Source organism: Hyla sarda, chromosome 5 (genome assembly GCF_029499605.1).
Source record: "Hyla sarda isolate aHylSar1 chromosome 5, aHylSar1.hap1, whole genome shotgun sequence".
In the NCBI taxonomy this organism is placed as follows: domain Eukaryota; kingdom Metazoa; phylum Chordata; class Amphibia; order Anura; family Hylidae; genus Hyla; species Hyla sarda.
The window spans coordinates 107568298-107586106 of NC_079193.1; the positions used below are offsets into that span (position 1 = coordinate 107568298).

The 17809-nt window shown below is 44.6% G+C and overlaps 1 protein-coding gene across 2 annotated transcripts in view; it reads right to left on the bottom strand.

The window, feature by feature from the left end:
* GADL1 (glutamate decarboxylase like 1) overlaps window positions 1-17809 on the bottom strand; it is a 384680-nt gene that overhangs the window by 117122 nt on the left and 249749 nt on the right. For both annotated transcript variants that reach the window (XM_056520082.1, XM_056520083.1), the window contains exon 12: window positions 16851-17050. In XM_056520082.1, coding sequence (XP_056376057.1) covers window positions 16851-17050 — 200 coding nt within the window. The remainder of the gene's footprint in view (window positions 1-16850; window positions 17051-17809) is intronic.

A 17809-nucleotide genomic window follows, 5' to 3' on the forward strand; every position in this document is an offset into this window, starting at 1 on the left:
GAGATTTTATATCTCTCATAGGAAGTTTTCCTTCGGTAGAAACCCTGGTATGCGATACATTGGGATAGTATATGCCAGATTATGTGACAAATTACTTTTTTATGATCTGATTTTTTTTTCTATATTTTTATAGATATGTATTTGGATCAGGAGCCATCACTCTTCCACCAATGATTCTTTCATGAAAAATTCTTCACACATGGACCACTCAAGAATTATTGTGTTTATTTTTCATTTCTTTTTAATAAATTTATTTGTCCCTTCATCATCCACATGGTTGGCCGTCATGTATTTTGGTGTAATCAACACTAGGGGGTAGTAATATGGTGATCTACGCAGGTCCTGTATCCCTATTGTCCCATATTTTCATTGTATACTTCTTACCTCTGTATGCTTCCTACCTCTATATGGCTTATTTATATTTATTATTTATTTTTTCTAATATACATTTTTTTTCATCTTCAATTTTTTTCATTTTTCATTATTATTTTACTTTTGATTTAGCATTACGTTATTACATAATGAGGTTATACACTAATACCTAGGTCTAGCTCCATTTATCATTTTTTCATTCCTGGGCATGGCCTGCCCGAGGGCGTTGAGGTTACACTTTGGACCCTATGTGGACAGTAGTGGTTTGGTTAGTGAGGGAAACGTGGCATGTCTACCATGGGGACCACCAAACCCCAGACCCTGAGAGGTAGTACTGTCAAGGATCGACCAAGGTGAGGCATTAAAATGTGAGTGACCGCTGCTGCATATGGTTGAGGGCCGGTGCAAGAGATTCACACCAGACACAGGATGTTGGTATAATATCTCCTTTCTCTCAGCATACTCCCTAAGGAGCTACCCCCAAGGAGTTCTGCTTTAATCCAAACAGTACAGTTGGTTTTTACATTGTGCAAAGAAGGAGGTTTAGTTATGACATCACAATTAGCATGTTACATTTTGATTGGTTGTTTGATTATTGTGTCCGTATTTATTAGCATATCTAGTGTCCATTAATCTATTTCTTTGCCAAAGTTCATTTATGCAGCCCTCTTGCTCTAATACTGGAAAATTCCAGTTCTTTGCCCTTCTTATACAATCTGCATCTTTCCTCAAATGTTTTCACTTCATCTTGGGCCTTCTGGCGTTGTTTCAAGGTTATTTAGTCATGAGCAGATTGCAAGCTCAGGAACATGGTGCATAGTTTAAAAAGTATTAGTTGCATAGTTTTCAGCATAAAAATTACATATAAATATATAAGTATTAATATATATATATATATATATATATATATATATATATATATCTATATATATATATCTATATATATATATATATATATATATATATATATATATATATATATATATATATATTGATCGGCAGTCAGAATCATTTTAATCAACTTCACAGTAACATTCCCTTCAGATTTATCCTGCTGACCATAGGTGGAGTCCTATCTGGTACCTTGCCCTTATTCCTTGGTACTCTGCCCTGGTACCTTGTTTCATATCCACATGTGTCCTTGACCCTTGGAGCTACTAGACCACTGAACTGTGGCCATACACAGACCTGAATATTCAGGCTTTTTTTTTTACTATTTTTAATTTATTATTTTTTTCAAATGAATGGTTTTTTTTTGTTTTTGTTTTTTTTGCGACACAATCTAAACTTATATCTTTATTTTCTATATTTTATTTCTATGCTATTCATCTTATACAGGTTCCTGCCCTGATAACTGTTGTCACGATGCCGGCTGGCAGGTAGTGGATCCTCTGTGCCAGAGAGGGATTGGCGTGGACCGTGCTAGTGGACCGGTTCTAAGTCACTACTGGTTTTCACCAGAGCCCGCCGCAAAGCGGGATGGTCTTGCTGCGGCGGTAGTGACCAGGTCGTATCCACTAGCAACGGCTCACCTCTCAGGCTGCTGAAGATAGGCGCGGTACAAGGGAGTAGACAGAAGCAAGGTCGGACGTAGCAGAAGGTCGGGGCAGGCAGCAAGGATCGTAGTCAGGGGCAACGGCAGGAGGTCTGGAACACAGGCTAGGAACACACAGGAAACGCTTTCACTGGCACAATGGCAACAAGATCCGGCAAGGAAGTGCAGGGGAAGTGAGGTGATATAGGGAAGTGCACAGGTGAAGACACTAATTGGAATCACTGCGCCAATCAGCGGCGCAGTGGCCCTTTAAATCGCAAAGACCTGGCGCGCGCGCGCCCTAGGGAGCGGGGCCGCGCGCGCCGGGACAGGACCGAGGGAGAGCGAGTCAGGTACGGGAGCCGGGGTGCGCATCGCGAGCGGGCGCTACCCGCATCGCGAATCGCATCCCGGCTGGAAGCGGAATCGCAGCGCCCCGGGTCAGTGGATCTGACCGGAGCGCTGCAGCGGGGAGAGTGTAGCGAGCGCTCCGGGGAGGAGCGGGGACCCGGAGCGCTCGGCGTAACAGTACCCCCCCCCTTGGGTCTCCCCCTCTTCTTAGAGCCTGAGAACCTGAGGAGCAGACTTTTGTCTAGGATGTTGTCCTCAGGTTCCCAGGATCTCTCTTCAGGACCACAACCCTCCCAGTCCACTAAAAAAAAAGTTTTCCCTCTGACCTTTTTAGAGGCTAAGATCTCTTTGACAGAGAAGATGTCCGAGGAGCCGGAAACAGGAGTGGGAGGAACAGATTTGGGAGAAAAACGGTTGAGGATGAGTGGTTTAAGAAGAGAGACGTGAAAGGCATTAGGGATACGAAGAGAAGGAGGAAGAAGAAGTTTGTAAGAGACAGGATTAATTTGACACAAAACTTTGAAAGGACCAAGATAGCGTGGTCCCAACTTGTAGCTAGGGACACGGAAGCGGACATATTTAGCGGAGAGCCATACCTTGTCTCCAGGGGAAAAAACGGGAGGAGCTCTTCTTTTCTTATCTGCGAACTTCTTCATGCGTGATGAAGCCTGTAAGAGAGAATTTTGGGTCTCTCTCCATATGATGGAAAGGTCACGAGAAATTTCATCCACAGCGGGTAGACCAGAGGGCAAGGGGGTAGGGAGGGGGGAAAGAGGATGACGGCCGTACACCACGAAAAATGGGGATTTGGAGGAAGATTCAGAGACTCTGAAGTTATACGAGAATTCGGCCCATGGAAGGAGATCTGTCCAGTCATCCTGGCGGGAGGAAACAAAATGTCGCAAATAATCACCCAAGACCTGGTTAATTCTTTCTACTTGTCCATTGGACTGGGGATGATATGCAGAAGAAAAATTTAATTTAATCTTGAGTTGTTTACAGAGAGCCCTCCAGAATTTAGACACGAATTGGACACCTCTATCCGAGACGATCTGCGTAGGCAACCCGTGAAGACGAAAAATGTGTACAAAAAATTGTTTAGCCAACTGAGGCGCTGAAGGAAGACCAGGAAGAGGGATGAAATGTGCCATTTTGGAGAATCGATCAACGACCACCCAAATAACAGTGTTGCCACGGGAAGGGGGTAAATCAGTAATAAAATCCATACCAATCAGAGACCAAGGCTGTTCGGGGACAGGCAGGGGATGAAGAAAACCAGCGGGCTTCTGGCGAGGAGTCTTATCCCGGGCACAGATAGTGCAGGCTCGCACAAAGTCCACAACATCCGTCTCCAGAGTCGGCCACCAATAGAAGCGGGAGATGAGTTGCAGAGATTTCTTGATGCCCACATGACCTGCGAGATGGGAGGAGTGACCCCATTTGAGGATTCCGAGGCGTTGGCGTGGAGAAACAAAGGTCTTTCCTGGAGGAGTTTGCCTGATGAAGGCAGGAGAAGTGGAGATCAGGCAGTCAGGTGGAATGATGTGTTGCGGAGAGAGTTCAACTTCTGAGGCATCCGAGGAACGAGAGAGAGCATCGGCCCTAATGTTCTTATCGGCAGGACGAAAGTGAATCTCAAAATTAAACCGGGCAAAGAACAGAGACCACCGGGCCTGGCGAGGATTCAGCCGTTGGGCAGACTGGAGGTAGGAGAGGTTCTTGTGGTCGGTGTAAATAATAACTGGAAATCTTGATCCCTCCAGCAGATGCCTCCATTCCTCAAGTGCTAATTTAATGGCTAGAAGCTCTCGATCCCCGATGGAGTAGTTCCTCTCCGCCGGAGAGAAGGTCCTAGAAAAAAAACCACAAGTGACGGCATGCCCGGAAGAATTTTTCTGTAGAAGAACAGCTCCAGCTCCCACTGAGGAGGCATCAACCTCCAGTAGGAAGGGTTTGGAAGGGTCAGGTCTGGAGAGCACGGGAGCCGAAGAAAAGGCAGACTTGAGTCGTTTAAAGGCGTCTTCCGCTTGAGGAGGCCAGGACTTGGGATCGGCATTTTTTTTGGTTAAAGCCACGATAGGAGCCACAAGGGTAGAAAAATGTGGAATAAATTGCCTGTAATAATTGGCGAACCCCAAAAAGCGTTGGATAGCACGGAGTCCGGAGGGGCGTGGCCAATCTAAGACGGCAGAGAGTTTGTCTGGATCCATTTGTAGTCCCTGGCCAGAGACCAAATATCCTAGAAAAGGAAGAGATTGGCATTCAAACAGACATTTCTCAATTTTAGCATAGAGTTGATTGTCACGAAGTCTCTGAAGAACCATACGGACATGCTGGCGGTGTTCTTCTAGATTGGCCGAAAAAATTAGGATATCATCCAGATATACAACAACACAGGAGTATAACAGATCACGAAAAATTTCATTAACAAAGTCTTGGAAGACAGCAGGGGCGTTGCACAGGCCAAAGGGCATGACCAGATACTCAAAGTGTCCATCTCTGGTGTTAAATGCTGTTTTCCACTCATCCCCCTCTCTGATGCGGATGAGGTTATAGGCGCCTCTTAAGTCCAATTTAGTAAAGATGTGGGCACCTTGGAGGCGATCAAAGAGTTCAGAGATGAGGGGTAGGGGGTAGCGGTTCTTAACCGTGATTTTATTAAGACCGCGGTAGTCAATGCAAGGACGTAGGGAGCCATCTTTTTTGGACACAAAGAAAAATCCGGCTCCGGCAGGAGAGGAGGATTTACGGATAAAGCCCTTTTTTAAATTTTCCTGGACGTATTCAGACATGGCAAGAGTCTCTGGGGCAGAGAGAGGATAAATTCTGCCCCGGGGTGGAGTAGTGCCCGGGAGGAGGTCGATAGGACAATCATAAGGCCTGTGAGGAGGTAGAGTCTCCGCTTGTTTTTTGCAGAAAACATCCGCGAAGTCCATATAGGCCTTAGGGAGGCCGGTTACTGGAGGAACCACAGAGTCACGGCAAGGGTTACTGGGAACCGGTTTTAGACAGTCCTTGGAACAAGAGGGCCCCCAACTCTTGATCTCCCCAGTGGACCAATCCAGGGTTGGGGAATGAAGTTGAAGCCAGGGAAGTCCAAGGAGAATTTCCGAGGTGCAATTGGGGAGGACCAAAAGTTCAATCCTCTCGTGATGAGATCCGATGCTCATTAGAAGGGGCTCCGTGCGGAAACGTATGGTACAGTCCAATCTTTCATTGTTTACACAATTGATGTAAAGGGGTCTGGCGAGACTGGTCACTGGGATGTTGAACCTGTTGACGAGAGAGGCCAAAATAAAATTTCCTGCAGATCCAGAGTCCAAGAAGGCCACAGTAGAGAAGGAGAAGGCAGAGGCAGACATCCGCACAGGCACAGTAAGACGTGGAGAAGCAGAGTAGACATCAAGGATTGTCTCACCTTTGTGCGGAGTCAGCGTACGTCTTTCCAGGCGGGGAGGACGGATAGGACAATCCCTCAGGAAGTGTTCGGTACTAGCACAGTACAGGCAGAGGTTCTCCATGCGGCGTCGTGTCCTCTCTTGAGGTGTCAGGCGAGACCGGTCGACCTGCATAGCCTCCACGGCGGGAGGCACAGGAACAGATTGCAGGGGACCAGAGGAGAGAGGAGCCGAGGAGAAGAAACGCCTCGTGCGAACAGAGTCCATATCTTGGCGGAGCTCCTGACGCCTTTCGGAAAAACGCATGTCAATGCGAGTGGCTAGGTGAATAAGTTCATGAAGATTAGCAGGCATTTCTCGTGCGGCCAGAACATCTTTAATGTTGCTGGATAGGCCTTTTTTAAAGGTCGCGCAGAGGGCCTCATTGTTCCAGGATAATTCTGAAGCAAGAGTACGGAATTGTACGGCATACTCGCCAACGGAAGAATTACCCTGGACCAGGTTCAACAGGGCAGTCTCAGCAGAAGAGGCTCGGGCAGGTTCCTCAAAGACACTTCGGATTTCCGAGAAGAAGGAGTGTACGGAGGCAGTGACGGGGTCATTGCGGTCCCAGAGCGGTGTGGCCCAAGACAGGGCTTTTCCAGACAGAAGGCTGACTACGAAAGCCACCTTAGACCTTTCAGTGGGAAACAGGTCCGACATCATCTCCAGATGCAGGGAACATTGGGAAAGAAAGCCACGGCAAAACTTAGAGTCCCCATCAAATTTATCCGGCAAGGATAGGCGTAGACCAGGAGCGGCCACTCGCTGCGGAGGAGGTGCAGGAGCTGGCGGAGGAGATGACTGCTGAAGCTGTGGTAGTAACTGCTGTAGCATAACGGTCAGTTGAGACAGCTGTTGGCCTTGTTGCGCTATCTGTTGTGACTGCTGGGCGACCACCGTGGTGAGGTCAGCGACAACTGGCAGAGGAACTTCAGCGGGATCCATGGCCGGATCTACTGTCACGATGCCGGCTGGCAGGTAGTGGATCCTCTGTGCCAGAGAGGGATTGGCGTGGACCGTGCTAGTGGACCGGTTCTAAGTCACTACTGGTTTTCACCAGAGCCCGCCGCAAAGCGGGATGGTCTTGCTGCGGCGGTAGTGACCAGGTCGTATCCACTAGCAACGGCTCACCTCTCAGGCTGCTGAAGATAGGCGCGGTACAAGGGAGTAGACAGAAGCAAGGTCGGACGTAGCAGAAGGTCGGGGCAGGCAGCAAGGATCGTAGTCAGGGGCAACGGCAGGAGGTCTGGAACACAGGCTAGGAACACACAGGAAACGCTTTCACTGGCACAATGGCAACAAGATCCGGCAAGGAAGTGCAGGGGAAGTGAGGTGATATAGGGAAGTGCACAGGTGAAGACACTAATTGGAATCACTGCGCCAATCAGCGGCGCAGTGGCCCTTTAAATCGCAAAGACCCGGCGCGCGCGCGCCCTAGGGAGCGGGGCCGCGCGCGCCGGGACAGGACCGAGGGAGAGCGAGTCAGGTACGGGAGCCGGGGTGCGCATCGCGAGCGGGCGCTACCCGCATCGCGAATCGCATCCCGGCTGGAAGCGGAATCGCAGCGCCCCGGGTCAGTGGATCTGACCGGAGCGCTGCAGCGGGGAGAGTGTAGCGAGCGCTCCGGGGAGGAGCGGGGACCCGGAGCGCTCGGCGTAACAACTGTTATAGTGTAATTTTTTACCCTGTATTTTTCCCCATTTTTGTCTTTATTCCTTTTATACAGAAGGAGTCTTTTGGCTCAGTTCACACACTTGTCCCACATTTTGAATCACCAATGCTCTATTCTATTGCCCCTGCTTTATTGAATCACCAATACTCTATTCTTTGGCCCCTCTTTTGCTGCAGCATGACTGTGTGCCCTGTTTTGATTGTTTTCAGCCTCTCTTAACATTTTTCCCATTGCGCATGTGCTGGGCAGAACACAGCGAGCTGACAGCTCGGGTGGTCTCCGATTGACACATCGCGCTTCTCTATAGCATCTCTGGTTGCTATGACACATACTGAGTGGTCATGTGTCCGCATTCCTTCCCGGAAGCATTCCTTACAGCCGTGTCCTGTGGCGTGTAAGTATGTAGACCAGTGTTCACATTCAGTCATATGTTGAGTGACATCTCATGCTGTATTGTCTGTACCTATCACATTGAAATCACCAATGTTTTCTGCTTTAATATTAACCCCTTAAGGACGCAGGACGTAAATGTACGTCCTGGTGAGGTGGTACTTAACGCACCAGGACGTACATTTACGTCCTGAGCATAACCACGGGCATCGGAGCGATGCCCGTGTCATGCGTGGCTGATCCCGGCTGCTGATCGCAGCCAGGGACCCGCCGGCAACGATCGGATCGCCCGCAGCGCTGCTGCGGGGATCCGATCATTCATAACGCCGCACGGAGGTCCCCTCAACTTCCTCCGTGCGGCTCCCAGCGTCTCCTGCTCTGGTCTGTGATCGAGCAGACCAGAACAGGAGATGACCGATAATACTGATCTGTTCTATGTCCTATACATGGAACAGATCAGTATTAGCAATCATGGTATTGCTATGAATAGTCCCCTATGGGGACTATTCAAGTGTAAAAAAAAAATGTAAAAAAATGTAAAAGTAAAAGTAAAAAAAAAGTGAAAAATCCCCTCCCCCAATAAAAAAGTAAAACGTCCGTTTTTTCCTATTTTACCCCCAAAAAGCGTAAAAAACATTTTTTATAGACATATTTGGTATCGCCGCGTGCGTAAATGTCCGAAATATTAAAATAAAATGTTAATGATCCCGTACGGTGAACGGCGTGAACGAAAAAAAATTTAAAAAGTCCAAAATTCCTACTTTTTTAATACATTTTATTAAAAAAAAATATAAAAAATGTATTAAAAGTTTTTTATATGCAAATGTAGTATCAAAAAAAAGTACAGATCATGGCGCAAAAAATGAGCCCCCATACCGCCGCTTATACGGAAAAATAAAAAAGTTATAGGTCATCAAAATAAAGGGATTATAAACGTACTAATTTGGTTAAAAAGTTTGTGATTTTTTTTAAGCGCAACAATAATATAAAAGTATATAATAATGGGTATCATTTTAATGGTATTGACCCTCAGAATAAAGAACACATGTCATTTTTACCAGAAATTGTACGGCGTGAAAACAAAACCTTCCAAAATTAGCAAAATTGCGTTTTTCGTTTTAATTTCCCCACAAAAATAGTGTTTTTTGGTTGTGCCATACATTTTATGATATAATGAGTGATGTTATTACAAAGGACAACTGGTCGCGCAAAAAACAAGCCCTCATACTAGTCTGTGGATGAAAATATAAAAGAGTTATGATTTTTAGAAGGCGAGGAGGAAAAAATGAAAACGTAAAAATTTAATTGTCTGAGTCCTTAAGGCCAAAATGGGCTGAGTCCTTAAGGGGTTAAAGGGGTATTCAAGGATTTTTTTTTTTTTTATTTGACTATGCTACGGGGGCTGTAAAGTTAGTGTAGTTCATAATATAGTGTCTGTACCTGTGTGTCACGGTTTTCTCACAATTCTTCTGTGATTTTCACTCCAATATTATTTTTACCAGCATACAAAATGACTGTTGTCTCAGATTTTTCCCAGGTTGCAATGTGGTCGAGACCTGACTCACTAATCAGCTGGAGCGATCGCTTGGTGGGAGAGAGATCAATCTGAAACTAATGCAACAGCTGTAGGCACCCTGATTGAAAACTACAGGTCTTTGGAATGGATGCAGCTCATTTATGTTTCAATGGGTGGCTTGGCCGATGTGTGGGAGGGAGGAAAATGAAATTATGGGATTTGTAGGCAAAGAAGAAAACTCAAAAAGGAAATGCCAGTTCAAAAAAAGATAGCCGCAGTGTTATGGTAATCTCACACCATAGCCATTTAGCCCCAAGACAAGCGCAGATCCTTCCTAAGCATGTCCATTACTGTCTGCCAGGTACATACTAAAATCACCTAATGGTGGAAAATCTCTAGAAGGGGAAGTGATCCTCTATACACTGTATGGATAACCACTGTGTATTTATATATACATATATATATATATATATATATATATATATATATATATATGCTACACTGTATATTTTATTTGTGTTTTTTGTTATGGATGTACATGTATTCACCATGATATCTGCCTAACTGTTTTAATTGCTGTTACCATGTGGGCAAATATATAAAACCCTTTCTGTTGACTATCTGGCCCTTGAAAATGGTGGCATGAGGCTACTGTAACTAACGTACTTTTTTTTGCACCATGAAATAAACCACTACATTTTTTGGATTCAATCATCTGGTGTTCTGCCCTTATCCTTTGCTAGTTTGATGGAATCCGTCAGCCAAGTTCCTATACCTGTGTGCACTCACCTAATTTTTACTATTTTGGATGTGCTGCTTCTATCTATCTATCTATCTATCTATCTATCTATCTGTCTACAGTATCTCACATAAGTAAATACACCCCTGGAAATATTTTATTCCATATTTTCATGTGACAACACTGAAGAAATGATAATTTGCTACAGGGTAAAGTAGTAAGTACACCGCCTTTATAACAGAGTGGAATGTTGCTGTCCCCTTAAAATAACTGGGTATGTCATTGGTAAAGTAGTAATACCTAACAGTGGCGTTCATTTCCTTTTTACATTACAGTCCAAAGCATTTTGCAGTACTTTACTTTTTTTTTATTACTAGACACTGTGGCCTTGATTTGATAAGGTAAATCTGCCCGGCATTTGTCAGGTTGTTCACCACAAATTCTGTCTGCACCAGGATTTGTGATGCAATGTACCAAAATAAACCTAAAAAACAATCAAATCCGAATATGGGGTGTGATAGAAAAAAAGTGGCATGTTCTCCAAACCCAACCTATTTACTATTAATTTCCCCAAAAATCCTGAGAATAAATGGCTAGGAATTCCCACGATGGTACCTATAGTGAATATAGTGGAATTACACAAGTGTGAAACAACTACACACAATAAAAACCCAACACCCTCAGGCTCTGTTCACATGGCAGAATTTCTGCATTCCCCATTCTGCAAAATTTAAAAACCTGTCTTTAAATTTTGAGGAATTTTGGGCAAAATCCCATTGAACTTAGTGAAGTTTGAATTTCAACAGAGAACACAGAATTCTGCCAAAATTCAGCTGCAATTCTGTTGTAGTTCCGCAATTCCATTCAGAAATTTGGGCAGAATTGTGGAAATTCCATTGTGTGAACATAGTCTAAGGCTATACTCACATGGTGGAATGTCCACCCGGGAAATTTTCAGGTGGACATTCCACAGACAGCTAGGACTGCTCGAAAATGTGGATGACAATGCATTTCCGAGCAGATTCCCCAAACAGAATAGACATGTCTATCCTTTCTGTGGACATCGGAATCAGGATTTCCGTGGCAGAAACTTCTGCTGTGGAAATTCCACCATGTGCGCTGTGCAGCAAATCCCATTGAAAACAATGGAACTCTGCTGGAGTGAAATTTTCAAGCAGAATTCTGCCCGAAAATTCTGCAGTGTGAACAAAGCCTTGGTAAAGCAGGACCAGTGTGAAGCTCCTGTCCTCAGCATACAAAGTTATTTATCATTTTCAGCTGTTTTTTATTTATCACTTAGTCCTACAGAAACAGTCCTACTCTAGTCTGTGAGCTGTCTTTTGTATTGCAGCTCTATCCCATGAACTTGATTAAAGAAGAAATGCGGCGCAAAATGTTCAACTTTCTCTGTGCCCGGGCTGCAAAACTAAAAAAAACTTTAACTCACCTTCCTACGTTCCAGCTGAGGTGGGACATCGCTGTGGCCAGCAATACGCTGACTGAAGTGTGACATTACGAGGATAAGAAGCAGGGAGCCGAGCAGCGCAGAGGAATGGGACGCCGATACTGGCGCAACGGGGGAACATAGGAAGGTGAGTTAAAATTAGTTTTTTTGTTTGTTTTTGCAGCCCAGACACAGAGAAAGTTAAAAGTTTAGCACTGCATTTCTCCTTTAAGGCAAATTGCAGTACCAGAAACTACCCAGGGAAAGCAGTAGCACTATTCCTGGAAAAGGCAAACCAATTTTTCAAACCTCGTGTCTCCTGATTTTTAAGTTGCCAATTTGCAATTATCTCCTTCTGTCAATTCAGCTAGTCACAGAAGGAAAAACATATGCTTTGAGATGTTTTTGCTCAAAAGATCTTAAAAAAAGAAGCAAATTAAGCAGAAAAAAATTAATGTTTACGCATGTCTAAAAACAGAAGTCACAATGGGATTATTTTGAATAACATAGATGATTCTTTCATAAAAATATTGCAAGAATGATGTGTTTAGTGACAAAGATGTTATATAGTTGACACAAATGTATCTTTACGATAATTGTAATTTAAGACAAATATTTTAGTATACTGTGTTCAAACATACTTAGTTATCTTTAGGTTTAACCTTTAACTGTCTCTATTTGGATAAATAGTTGCATACTGTATGTTTTGTTCTACTTCATTGAAATAAATTTACCATAAGTGATTTGCACTGGTGTTTACAAGCCTTTACATATCCTGAATGGTGATGAAGTATGTCACATCACGGCCAATCCTAGGTTTAAGGATGCCTGAGTGCAGGATTAGATTTTGGTGCTGCTTGGTGTTTTTGTGTGGCTATCTTATTAAAGGGAAACGGTCACCTGTTCACTCACACTATAACCTGATACACCGGGTTATAGTGCGGATGAACAGGAGACCCATGTGGGGTCTCCGACTGCTATACCTACCTGCAGTCCGGAACCCTGATCCTCCAAAGGTCCCCTTCTTCTTGCGCTCACTTGGGCACTGAGGTGGTCTCGCCGGCTAGATTTAAATATTCATAAGCACCGGCACATCACTGGTCACGTGAGTGCTCAGTAAGCATGTGCGCTCACGTGACCAGTGATGGGTCGGCGCTTATGAATATTTTAATCTAGTCGGCAGGACCACCTCAGTGCGCAAGTGAGCGCATGAAGAAGGGGGACCATTGGATTGTCGGGGTTCCGGACTGTAGATAGGTATAGCAGTCCGAGACCACGCATCGGTCTCCTGTTCACCTGCACTATAACTCGGTGTATCGGGTTATAGTGCGGGGGAACAGGTGACCATTTTCCTTTAACTCCTCCCCTATACACGTCTTTCCCAGGGCCGGTTTTAGACTAAGTGTGGCCCTGGGCAAAAATAAAAATGGGGCCCATGACCAAAGATCACCATGTTGAATTGTGTGGCATCTCAGCTGAAGGCCATAACACAAATGCATTATAGGGTCCAAATCTAAGCTATATAGGGGAAGATTAATGAAAACCTGTGCAGAGAATCAGTGGTGGAGTTGCCCACAGCAACCGATCAGAGGCCTTTTTAAAAATGAGAATAGCATCCTCTACATAGGCTTTTAAAAACTTTTTGTTTAAAGCACAACTGTCACATAAAAATAGGTCAATAACCTGTCAGCACAGCACAAGCCGATCACTGGTATACTGCAGCCATACATTTGTTTTGGCACTCCTTGTCTTCTATTCTGTAAAAATGACATTTATCTACAGATGCCAAAAGTCAGAGAGGCGCAGTCAGGGATCTGCAATCTTTTTTCCGTCCTCAATGACTGAGAAAGAAACAGAGCTACGTGCCAGTCAGACTGGGGCAGTGCTGTGATGCCAGAGAAGAGAGGCTTGGCAGCCCGTGGCATTGTAGATCCCAGGCCACTCCTCTCTGACTTTTGGCAACTGTGGGTAAAAGTATATTTTTACAGCATAGAAGACACAAAGTGCCAAAACAGAGAGATGGTTGCAGTATCCCAGTGATCAGCTCATAGGCAGCAGTATACCAGTGATCAGCTCGTAGGCTGCAGTATACCAGTGATCAGCTCATAGGCCACAGTATACCAGTGATCAGCTCGTAGGCTGCAGTATTCCAGTGATCAGCTCATAGGCCGCAGTATACCAGTGATCAGCTCGTAGGCTGCAGTATACCAGTCATCAGCTCGTAGGCCGCAGTATAACAGTGATCAGCTCGTAGGCCGGTATACCTGTGATTAGCTCGTAGGCTGCAGTATACCTGTGATTAGCTCATAGGCTGCAGTATACCAGTGATCAGCTCGTAGGCCGCAGTATAACAGTGATCAGCTCGTAGGCTGCAGTATACCAGTCATCAGCTCGTAGGCCGCAGTATAACAGTGATCAGCTCGTAGGCCGGTATACCTGTGATTAGCTCATAGGCTGCAGTATACCAGTGATCAGCTCGTAGGCTGCAGTATACCAGTGATCAGCCCGTAGGCTGCAGTATACCAGTGATCAGCTCGTAGGCTGCAGTATACCAGTGATCAGCCCATAGGCCACAGTATACCAGTGATCAGCTCGTAGGCTGCAGTATACCAGTGATCAGCTAGTAGGCTGTGCTGATGGTTATGGACTTATTTTTATGCGACAGTTGCGCTTTAATCAATAAAATAAATCAGACCTTAAACACTCCTGTATTGTGGCCATGTTAGAGCAGCTCTCACCTGATCAGAAGCAGTCACAGAACACAGGACTATTAAATCCAGTGACCACAGGGGGAGTCTTCTCTGATTGTATATGTTCTCTTTCCCATCCAGCCCAGGCAAATATGATGATGTCTCCTGATGACTAAAGACTATACCAAGACATCTGTGGCCCCTTCTGCAGTCTACCCAAAACTCTATAGTGACACAACCCCATCCTTTACACGGACAACCTGCTTTGCTTGCTGCTGCCCCATTACCATGTCTACAGCATACCTAGGGGACAGTGTAAAAATCTAATCAGTAGGATCCAACCACTGGAACCCCTGGGTGATTGGAGCAACAGCACATGATTCTATGTCACTCCATTCATTCTCTATGGGGTCTCCATACATGTGAATGCAGCGATCAGCAATGTTTATAAGTCCCATAGAGAACAAATGGAGCTGCAGGTGATCATGTGCTGCTGCTCCATTCATTTGGGGGACAAGGGACCTCTCTCCTCATGATCGGTGGTGGTCCCAGGAGTCAGATCTCACTGATCAGATATTCTGTGTATTGGTGATGACCTTTGGTGTACAGACCCCAAACTGGACCAAAAGACCCTCCCCCCTCCACACATTGCTCCCAATGGCCCTCTCTCATATATACTGTTCTGTATGACCCCATATCACACATATACTGCTTCGTGTGACACCTATCTCAACTACTCCGTATGTCCCCTATCTCCCATATACTGCTCCGTATGTCCCCTATCTCCTATATACTGCTCCATCTGTCCCCCCAACTCACATATACTATTCTGTATGACCCCATATTTCACATATACACTGCTCCCTATGACCTCCTATCTTATTCTGTATATACTGCTCCCTATGACCCCTATCACATATTTACTCTCCCTATGACCCCCCTATCACATATTTACTGCTCCCTATGACCCTCTATCACATATACTGCTCCTTATGGCCCCCTTCTCCCATTATACACTGCTTCCTATGCTCCTCATATACTGCTACCTATACCCACGTATATTGCTAACTTTATCCCCTATATACAGTTTATATGCCCCTCATCACTTGTACTGGTCTCCCCACCTTCCTCACAGCCCCCTCCCCCCATGCTTTTCCCTATTACCCCCTCCTCCTCCTCTTTGTACACTGTATGGTAAAGGACCTGCAATGGCATCATCAGGAAGGTCCTTTACCATACAGTGTGAGTGTCAGTTCTGCTCTGTGGGCTCTCTGAAGCCCGGGCTCCCACAGGGTCACTCTCACATTACTTTAGTCTGCTGCAATTTGCATAAAACCGCAGCATTTTTGCCGCGATTTTGCGCAAATCGTGGTATAATGCAGTAATGTTCGTAGAGTTCAGGGGGCCGTTTTGGACATGGGGGCCCTGGGCAATTGCCCAGGTTGCCCCCCCCCCCTAAAACCGACCCTGGTCTTTCCCATACATGCCCATTCATATGGCAAATAATCTGTCATTTCATTTACAAGCCACATCCCTTTGTGTATTAACAATACTTTCACAGTAACTTAGTAGACAGCTTTGACAAGTCAAAACAAATGTTATACTCTATTAGTCGACAGCTTTCAATGCCACTGACAGGATGGGCTGGACCTTTGGGTTATTTGACTGGTTAGTAGAATAGATCTGTATCCTTTCAGATAATTCAGCTGGGGACAGTGAGCACATTACTGATGTCTGATCTGTACCCATGGCTGATTTTGAACATTCAGAGCCCACCAGTGGCAAAAAATGTAGCTATAAGACAACTTTCCACATATGGTAAACCGTTTACCTGCTGCCTCCCTGATTCCCAGGATCGGTGTCACTGTGAGCACAGGTAAAGTGCTATAGTTGATTCAGGGTAACATGCGGTGCAAAAATACATTGTGTGAACATGGTCTAAGAAGAAAACTACAAATCCCAGCAGGTCTAGAAGTTGTCAAGTGAAGCTGGGACTTGTAGTTCTTCAACACAGGGGAAGAGTGGATTGTATTGATTATGTGTGATATTTGTTATGCTGTACAGTATCTATTTTAGACTGGGTCTTAGTCTGGTGCTGGTACTTCTGGGACAATAGAAGACTATAGGGCTGCACTGTAGTCTCTAGTCTCTGTGGGCACGAGGCTCAGAATAACACACAACGATTGGGTGCCTGCAGCAAGAAGTTGGGGGCGGATGCTGTGTGAACACGAGACCAGGAGCTTCTACAGAGACATACTAAGTAACTGTCACTCACAGAGGGAGATTTATCAAAACCTGTGCAAAGGAAAAGTTGCCTAGTTGCCCATAGCAACCAATCAGATCTCTTCTTTCATTTTGCAGAGGCCTTGTTAAAAATGAAAGAAGCAATCTGATTGGTTGCTATGGGCAACTGGGCAACATTTAGTCTCGACAGGTTTTGATAAATCTCCCCCACTGTGTTTATACTACACATAAAAAGCTCGGCCACAACATACTGAAATGAGTGTCATCATGAGCCGATGTTGTGTTCAAGTTGAATCAATCAAATAGAGGACATTGTATGTTGGGGGACCACTGTATACATTTTAAGAGGGGTGCTTTTTTGCTTTTTTGGTGTACACAGTCACATGTGGTGAAGTTCAGCTGATTGATAGTAAACAGGAATTAATTGATTTGTTTTGACAGAAAATACACCCTCTTACTTGGATAATGCTAGAGCGCGATTCACCCTCTCTTCAAGTCCTATGGTCCCTAAAGCTTTCCACATCATCCAGAATTTGAATGCATCGGCTCGTCTACTGCACTGAATAGACTTGTCCCCAGTGTCATATCGAACATCATAGAATTTATCCTGCTGGAAGAGATAGGAGGCTTCCGCTGAATTACATCTTTTAAGCAAGTCCTGGAAAACATGATGAAAAAGACAATGAAACTCTATATTGAATTATATGTATTGCACTAATTATACTAGGAAAATACCAGATTTTTCTGTTTCGAGCTCAATTGTCTAACAACTGTATCATGATAAAATCAGTAATATACTGTTATTGTTATTTAAATAATTGTTTATGAACATCATCTTACATGAGTTCAGTTGATCGTCTTACATGTGTTCAGCTGTTTTTTTTTTTTTATTATTCATTACAAATAAGAGATTATAATTAGCTTTTTGCACCATCTAGGTCAGTGCTTGGTTTCAGCTTCCACAATCTTTTTTCTAAAAAGCTTATCTCAGCATGCTTTCTCTGGATGCAGACATCTCCAGGACCATTATTTTAACCACTTCACCATTTGTATAAGGAAACGCTCTTTTGTCTGGATCTCATCATTTCTTTGAGAGAAATATTTATTTACAGCCTCACTATGATTATTTACAGCCTCAATATGATTTAAAGATTGATTTAAATCCTGGCATAGTATAGATGGGGTCTGCATACAAATAAACTAATTCCTTTCTGCTGCAATGTCTACAAATCGATGACCATGACATTCTTTAGTGTATAAACTTTTCTTGTGTCCTGAGGACTTACATAGTTTGTATTCACAGCCTGGGCTGTCAATAGGCCATACATGATAACCAAAGCAGCTTTTCAGCATATTTCGCTAGTTTATTGATCAGGCAGAGTTATTTAGATGATCGCATAGAACTGTTCCTCAGGCA